The 8,636-nt window shown below is 38.5% G+C and overlaps 1 protein-coding gene across 2 annotated transcripts; it reads left to right on the forward strand.

Moving 5' to 3' along the window:
- Nucleotides 1–656: 656 nt before the first annotated feature.
- On the forward strand, nucleotides 657–7,921 carry drc4 (dynein regulatory complex subunit 4). 2 transcript variants are annotated; one of them, XM_077520047.1, is made up of 11 exons: nucleotides 657–719; nucleotides 844–939; nucleotides 1,242–1,439; nucleotides 1,629–1,829; nucleotides 1,971–2,025; nucleotides 3,963–4,168; nucleotides 5,190–5,345; nucleotides 5,438–5,518; nucleotides 5,592–5,801; nucleotides 7,330–7,395; nucleotides 7,494–7,921. In XM_077520047.1, exons 1-11 carry the CDS (start codon nucleotides 717–719, stop codon nucleotides 7,614–7,616), a joined length of 1,395 nt encoding a protein of 464 aa, XP_077376173.1. In that variant the 5' UTR covers nucleotides 657–716; the 3' UTR covers nucleotides 7,617–7,921. The 2 variants fall into 2 exon arrangements, with proteins under 2 accessions (XP_077376173.1, XP_077376174.1); XM_077520048.1 differs by lacking the exon at nucleotides 7,330–7,395.
- Nucleotides 7,922–8,636: the final 715 nt, after the last annotated feature.

Here is an 8,636-nt window from a genome sequence, read left to right on the forward strand (position 1 = left end):
TGTGCAAGGAACACAAACGTACAGTGGTCATTTGTGATATCTGTGAGGAATTTTAAGGACTGAACTTACAACTTGTGCTCTGCTGATGTGATCACTCCTGTTCAATTTCACGCTGGTCAAATTCACAAGTTCATTATTAGTTATTTGCCTGATGTTTGCTAAAATTGCAAATAAACAAGTTTCATAGAATAAAAGTAGGATTGTTTGGCCTGAATCACATCTAAAATAAGTATTTGAAGAAAAATATTATTGTCATATACCTTTGTTTATTTTTAAATTGCACTTGGATAAACGGGTCATTTTTTACCCATGTGTGTAAACTTCACGTAGTAGCACAAAAAGGATTTTTGTTCGTAAGATATGGCAGGAAAATTATGAATAATGATTTGTGGCAATCAAAAACAAGATTTTTCAAGAATACTTGGATTATTCAATTATAAAATACATAGATTTCAAAAGATGCAGGAAAGAAACACTCAGGCAGCATGAAATCACATTGAAAATTAATGTGGGTCATTTTTGACCCATGTTGTGCATTAGAAGAGGTGTGAAAATGTTGTGCATCAAAGGGTTAAATGATTGGATCGGAACCTTCTTCCAGCTGAGAATCTACTGCCCCCTATTGGCGGTTTTGCCAACAAGGAAAACGCATTTCATGTTGTCATGGCAACACATGTTTGAAGCACTTCCTGATATCCGCAAACGACTTGTGAACCATGGTGAGTCAAAGTTTATCTCTAGTATGTCTTAAGAATTACAATGAGCTAGATGAATGTGCTGTATTAGCTTTAATGGTATTAAAGCAAAATGAGGTGTTTCGGCTAACATGCGAACTTTGTCCAGCCGCCTAAAAAGAAGAGTTCGGGTAAAACGTCAGCCAAGATCAAGTCTGCTGCACTCATAGATGGCCTCACCAAGGACGAGCTGTCCAAGGAGCAGGTGAGAATGCAAACTATTCTGCAATACATCATCTGAAAAGCTTTATCGTTACATCAACTTGACAACTTGGGTGAATACTGTTGGCAGTGCAGGCTGCCCTCTCATTTGGCTGAATAGTTTATTCAAATTCGGGAAATACTGTGGCTATATTATTTATATTTGGTCTGATTTGAGAGACAGTTAATCAACAACAATGCATTATGTGCGAAGGCAAAGCGGGTGTATGTAATAAAGCTGTGGTTAGCAAGTTACGTGACGTGAGAGTTGACGCTACGAAAATAAAATTGAATTCTGAATTCTAGATAATAGAGCACATTGTCAGCCTGCAAGAGGAGCTGGACAGAGAGCGGGAAGAAAGGAACTACTTCCAGCTGGAGCGAGATAAGATCTACTCTTTTTGGGATGTGACCAAGAAGCACTTGGAGGAAGCTGTGGCCCAACTCAGAAATGAAGAGAAGAAGATTGAGGAGGATGAGGGACGCCACCTTGTAGAGATTAAAGTAGGTAACTGCTAATCTTCATTACAGGTTGATGGAGAATCAGTCAAGGGTAGAAGTCATTATTATTATTATTATTATTATTATTATTACATTTTATTGGAAACTTTCCACCTCTTTGCCACCCTACCCCACAGCAAAATGCACCCGCAATAACTTAAAATGAAAAATTGCATCTTTCTGTGACGCCAGGTGTATAAGCAGAAAATGAAGCACTTGCTGTGTGAGCACCACAACAACATCTCTGAACTGGAATCAGACCGTGTCACGACTGCTGAGGCGATGGAGAAAGAGCAAGCCCAGCTGGAGAGGGAGCTTCATAAGAAGACGTCGGCTATCAGGAATGACATGCACGAGTTCGACATCGAAAACCTCATCAGTGAACTGGAGCAGGTGAGGACAACAATGATTTATCTTTTAAAGCAATTATTATCAATTCAGTGGATGCTAATATGCTTCTCATTGAGCTAAACGTTTTACTTTGTTATCCCGAATGATCAGAAAATGATTGGTTTGAGATGCATTTGTCAACAGGAACACAGTAAAGAAGTGGCTAAAGCAAAGAAGAGCTGGGAGGATCGACTGGCAGGTAAACCTCTAATTCTCTAAAAGAGCTGATTGCAATTGCATTTTTTTTTTCCTGTACAGTGAATATCCGCTATTCGCAGGGGCTTAAAAAAAAAAATCTACAAATAATTGACACCCCTCTGTAGTTGCGTATAGATGCCACAAGATGACAACAAAGCACTTCAAATGGAGACAATAAAGCAGGCAGTTTCCAGATGGGAGCTTCACATTTTTTTTTTTTGCAGATTGGTGTCATCAGACACCATATGCAGCAACAATTCCACACTGTGAAAACTAAGCACAAGTATCAGTTCAAAGATAAGGACAAATTATAGTGAAGCATACAACTGATCTTTAGAAGTCATCTTGTCCCACTTACCAAGTACTGTAATCTAAGATTCAAAATCTTAGTTTTCTTTTTTTGTGTTGCTTTGATCCTTCATATACAAAATCTTGAGAGTTAGATCTTCTGTTTCCTTGCTTTATGTCCTAAATCTCCTATAACCCTAAAAACGAGTTTGCTGCTGAAGCTTTGTTACATTGAAGAGTGGCATCACTTTGACTGTTTACCTGGAGTACATGTAATTTACACTACTACTCCATCAAGTTCAGCCATTTGTATTTACAAAACATCAACAGCATGGTCGAGGTAACAGGGAGCTGGAGCAAGTCTCAGATCTCTCTGCACAAAAGGTGGACTATACCCCGAAGTGGGCAGTTAGTCGCAGGTTACATATAGAGACAAACAACCATCACACTATTTCTGAGTGGGACTTCGACTGCTACCTGCTCTGAAGTTTGGTCAAATGTACCACTACGCATTTAGTGTGAGCCCATGTTACATAAATGTTTGTATTCAGTAGTTAAATTATTCAAACACCAACCATCTTCACAAGAGGCTCATCAAATGTATGCGCTAGCATTCTAGCCTAAACACACTAGTACAAACTGACATGACATCACACCTACTAACAAATAAGGTCTTTATATCAGGGGTGTCAAAATTAGTGTGTTAATTTTGAGTTAAAGTTCCTTTTCATGCCACAATTTCTTTTCAACTATCGATTAATGACGGCCCCTTACTTGGAAAGCCTGTCTGGGGGAATTACAGTCGCAACACAGCTGACATGTTTTGAAAAAAAATTTGTGGAGATTGGGGTCAAGTTGTATTTTACAATTTTAAAAATGTGCAGAATTTCACAAGTTACTTAAATATTAGATATAATATAATATGAAAGAAAAATGCACTGAGCTGTCACCAACGTCTTATAAATGCAATTATGCCATCTAGTGGTAGAAAAATGAACTAAACACAAATTAATATCACATGCATTTTTTACAGTACAGTACAGCTTTTTAATTTTAATCAACTCAGTTTTATGTATTATGAAAGTATTGTATCAATGACTAAAGGATGCAGCCATATTTATTAGTTTAACATTTTTTCCCCCCACTTTTATGATAACAAGAGTATGAAAACTTGGGGAAAAAATGTACAGGTAAATGTATACTTTATTGTACATTTAACAGATATAAAATATGCGATTAATCATGTAACTATTAAAAATTTTAATCGCCTGACACCCCTAGTTTATACACATGGTATCAAGTCATTAAAATCAAGTTTTGACATTTCCACACCACAACACACAAATTGTAATACAATGTAAAGTATCTATTAGTAGTCCCCATTAGTGGCAACATGGGGAGAGAAGCAGAACCATACTAACAAAACAGGACATCATAAACGACGGAAAAAAACAAAACAAAAACAAAAAACAACTCGCTATTAATGAAAATTAATATTATTCAGCGAACAACAATTCTAAGCACATTTTCAAATACTGTAAATATATATATATATATATATATATATGTGTGTGTGTGTGTGTGTGTGTGTGTGTGTGTGTGTGTGTGTAGGGGTTAACTGGATGTCATTTTGTGCATACATTTGAGTAGAAACGGAGGCCCGCTACAAGGAAAGGCTGGAGCTATTGCAACAGGAGCTGGAAAACATGAGGAAAAAGGAAGTCCTCGAACAAGAAGATCAGTGGAACAGTCACATCAGCGCTCTGATCGAAGACCACTATCAAATATTTGGTGACGCACTCGCGCTCCTCAATCAAACCATGGAACGAGATTTGCATCACAATGATTCATTGAAGGTAAGCACAATGATCTGACACCATTTCAAACTATTTCCTTCAATCAGATTTGAGGTCTCATAAAGTACTCCTGCGTAATTCAAGCGCTAGATCAAGAATACTAAGACAACCAAAATATGAGATGTCTGCTCTATTTCGACACCACTTTAACGGTCTTATTGTAGCGGTATTTGAAAAGGCTGATTTTTTGATTGATAGATTTTTTTGGATCCTGTGCAGGTGCTTGATGTAGTGGCCAAAAAGCGTCTCAAGTCAGGGGTGTCAAATTCATGTTAGCTCAGGGGCCATGGAGGAAAATATATTATCAAGTGGGCCGCATTGGGAAAATAACAGTATATAACTTAAAAACAATTGTCGTCATTTATACGCAGATTTTCGTGGACCAGACCTAAATTACGGAACAAAACTGTGTTCCGAAAAATAACATGAATGCAAATGGAACGCGGAAACACTTTGCCGGTATACGTTCCGGACGTGTTAAATCGACCTGTTTTGCATATATATTGTTCCCAGAATGCATTGCATGGCCCAGTTAATGATCTTATAAGAACGTTAATCCTTGTCATATCTATTTGTGTTACCAGTAATTGAATTTGTGTTGTATTTAACACGTTTATGTCGGTGTATGATGACAAAAAACAATAATAATTAAACAAACCGCGGTTTAAGTTGCGTGTAAAATAATGACATCCAGGACGACGATTCCCCGTACAAGTTGCATTGCTCATCTGAGGACTGCTTGTGAAATTACAAATCTCTTTGTTTTGATTGTGGCCGGCTGATTAATTAGTCCGACATTACATTTTTTTTTTTTCCCCTTACAAAATCATCTCGCGGGCCAGATTAAACCCATTTGTGGGCCTGATCCGGCCCGCGGGCCATAAGTTTGACGCCCCTGGTCTCTCATTATTGGACTGTCTCTGTCTTTAATTCAGCATTAGTTCACAAATACACAAATGGAAATATTTCCAAAGAAATAATTAACCACCCACCTTTTAATCTTCGTGCTATTGTCTCCTAGAAACAAATAGAAGACTCAAAGACCAAACAAAAAGAAAAGGAAAAGAATCTGAGTCGTATTTTACCGGAAAACAAGCGTCTCAATAAGCTTCTTCTTGACGTCCAGCAGAAAAGTGCTGAAGTTCAGAGAAAGATGAAGAACCCCATCCGGAAAGAGGTTCTTTTCTTCCATATTCTGCTTATTGTCTGTGGATATTTCATATTGTGTGCCTTTTATCAAGTAGCAACCAGCGGCTTGATTTTCAACAGGACGCCAATGAAAGGAGAAAAGAAAAGGAGCTCAGTGATGAGAAACAAAAATTAGAGGAACTGAAGCAGAAACTCAGCGAGGTACAAATAATCAAAAGTAAAGTGCTGCATTCAGGACCCCTCTGATAATCCGCTCACATGGATGTGACTCTAGTTTCAGCGGGAACGAGACGAGCTGCGTGCCACCCTCGCTCAGGACGTTGAGCGTGCTCAGCGGGAAGAGGATGAAAAGAACGCCAAGCTGGAAGAGAAAGTGAAGGGCATGATGGACAGCTTGGCGACGACACAGGCTAAGCTCGCCGCTGTGATCTTGGCCTCTAACGTGGACCGAAATACACTCGATAGCGTCACACGCAGTGTCGAGGTACCCACTTTAATCTTTAAGGGCCTATGCAGCTATCAACACTTTCTTCCTTTGATACAGTGGCTTGCACGAGAATTCAGAATCTTTGTCAGTATATGATGCACAACGAAATTATATTAAATGTCATTAGTGCAAATAAATGCTGCAAGATTGCCTTTTTCAAGATAACATAAAATGTATGTGTGCGTGTGTGTATATCAAACAAGAGAGCCTGATATATTTAAAGCAACACACCACAGAAAATTATTTGTCATTAATTCGATTAGTCTTAGTATTTGCCTAAACATTAACAGTGCAAATATTCAATTCAATTAATTTTTTTTAATTTCATTAAAAAAAAAAAAAAAAAAGGGGACAGAAATAAGTGAAACTTGTGATATCTGCCCCTGATTTAAAAAAACAAAACAAAAAAACATCCATCCATCCATCCATCCATCCATCCATCCATCCATGATTTCTTGACCGCTTATTCCTCACAAGGGTCGCGGGGGGTGCTGGAGCCTATCTCAGCAGGCTATGGGCAGTAGGCGGGGGACACCCTGGACTGGTTGCCAGCCAATCGCAGGGCACACAGAGACGAACAACCATCCACACTCACATCACACCTCGGGACAATTTGGAGCGCCCAATTAACCTGCCATGCATGTCTTTGGAATGTGGGAGGAGACCGGAGTACCCGGAGAAGACCCACGCGGGAACGGGGAGAACATGCAAACTCCACCCAGGAAGGCCAGAGCCTGGACTCGAACCCGAGTCCTCAGAACTGGGAGGCGCACGTGCTAACCACTAGCCTACCGTGCCGCCATGGCATCTCATTCCCTGATAAAAAAGAAAAGAAAAAAAGTTCAAGTCAAATATCAAAATAATGACAGTGCCATCTTGACTAGTTTGGTACAGGCTATCTCATGTTATAGTAAGGCACTGTTTATTTTTGATTTATTTTCTGGTCAGTTTTGATCTAAAATTGCCATATGCCGTCGTCAAGTATTGCTATAATTTCTCAGGTTTCATGTTTTTCCTTTTGAGAAAGGTTAAAATAAGGCATTTGGACCAATGTGCTCATAACATATTCTATGAACACCCACTTTTCTAAACAGTATTCTGATCACCATATCTTTCGGTCTATAAATCGCTCTGGACTATAAATTGCGGCAGTCAAAAAAAAACATCATAAAGAAGAAAAAAACTTATAAGTCATATCGGAGTATAATTTATAAAGTATAAACTGAGATGAAGAACAGAAGAGCTTAGACCTGCACCCAAAATCAAAACGACATTTACAAATCGATGTGGCTATGTAAGACATTTACAGTATCATTATGCCTGATGTTATATTAATCTATCACATGAAATTCCAATAAATTACATTTATGTTTGTGCTTGTGACATGACAAATTGTAGAAAAGGCGGTACTATTAATACTTTGCCAAGCCATTGTAAATTGCTGATGAATTGATGATGGAATTTAAATCTGACTGAATAATTTTCGATATTCAATAATTTTCATGTTTTTTTTTTCCTCTTACAGGATATGATAGACTCCAGCAATAAATCCATCGAAGATTTACAATACAAAATATCCCAGATTTCCAAGGTTACTTGGTCTTTTGCTAAAATGGTTATCTGCAACAAAAAAAAGTAATCCATGTTTTATATGTTTCCTGTATATTAAAACATACGTTCTTCTGGCAGGCCCGTCAGGATTTACTGCTGAGGTATGAGGCAAAGCAAAGAGATCTTGGCGTCCCTGTGGAGGAACCTTGTGTAACAGATTCTTCATTTAGGAATAAATATTGGGTGTATGACGAGCTTTAGATCAAATAGCCGAATCAGTGGCAGCTCCCACTTATTAGTCTGGTTTTGGTTGACTTAACTGAATTGAGTAGTATTGAAGTATCAAGTATTACCTTTGTCACATATCACACAAACAAATATTTTTATAAATGTTGTTTAGTAGAACATAAGTCTATAATTCTGTTGTGTGGATGACTACTGTTTAATTCTACCTTCTGCCTTCTACTGGAAGAGGATTGAATTGTTCTGTCTGTCACTTTATATTACTGGCATAGATAGGTGAATAAATACATTATTTATAGTTAATAAACACTTATTTCTAAACAAACAAAGTGTAATGTGATCATTTCGCAGCACACACTAATGTGCCGCAGGACAGTTGTTGGGAATCACTGGTCGAGATTAACCCGATTTTTCTTATTTCTTCTTAATAAACTACAAATAAGATGACGATGACAGTTTTTCAACAGCATCCAGCTTTCTAACTCTACAGAGACCGGTTGGCTTTTAGATGAAGCCTCATTTCACTTCTGTAGACGACACCACGCTTTAGTCAAATCATGTTTCCTGACTAATGCAGCCATTTTCAACAGTCTTGTCTTGGTTTTAATCTCCAAGGAAGTGATGCACGTCGGATGATGGCAGTCAGGGGTCCTTTGAAGATACGTCTATTAATAATGCGTCATAAATACAGTGATGGTTAGGTTGACATCGCTGGGACTTAAAACCTTGGAATGAACCCAAGTATTCCAATCTCAACATCTAGTACCAGTGGAGCGCCAGGCGGGGTGGATCCAGTTGCTCATTTTAGACCCTCCAGTGAAATGAACTCTTGCGCATCGAGTGATCGCTGTTCCTTTTAGTATTAATAATACAGGAGGAAGGTATTGTCCCAGTGAAACACAGTATCGTGCTGTGACAGCAAGCCTCTAAAGTTTCGGGGCCCTGTAGAATTTTAAGTCTCAGGGGAGCCGGCTGCTCTTACCTTTGCACAGGGCTCAATTGTAACGCTGTTAACTGAGTCCAAACGTTGACAACCTG

Source organism: Festucalex cinctus, chromosome 4 (assembly GCF_051991245.1).
Source record: "Festucalex cinctus isolate MCC-2025b chromosome 4, RoL_Fcin_1.0, whole genome shotgun sequence".
Taxonomy (NCBI): Eukaryota; Metazoa; Chordata; class Actinopteri; order Syngnathiformes; family Syngnathidae; genus Festucalex; species Festucalex cinctus.

Coding starts and splice junctions, on each gene's coding strand:
- drc4 (XM_077520047.1), top strand. Junction 940..1,241: donor ACGAGCTGTCCAAGGAGCAG/GTGAGAATGCAA, acceptor TCTGAATTCTAG/ATAATAGAGCACATTGTCAG. Junction 1,830..1,970: donor TCATCAGTGAACTGGAGCAG/GTGAGGACAACA, acceptor ATTTGTCAACAG/GAACACAGTAAAGAAGTGGC.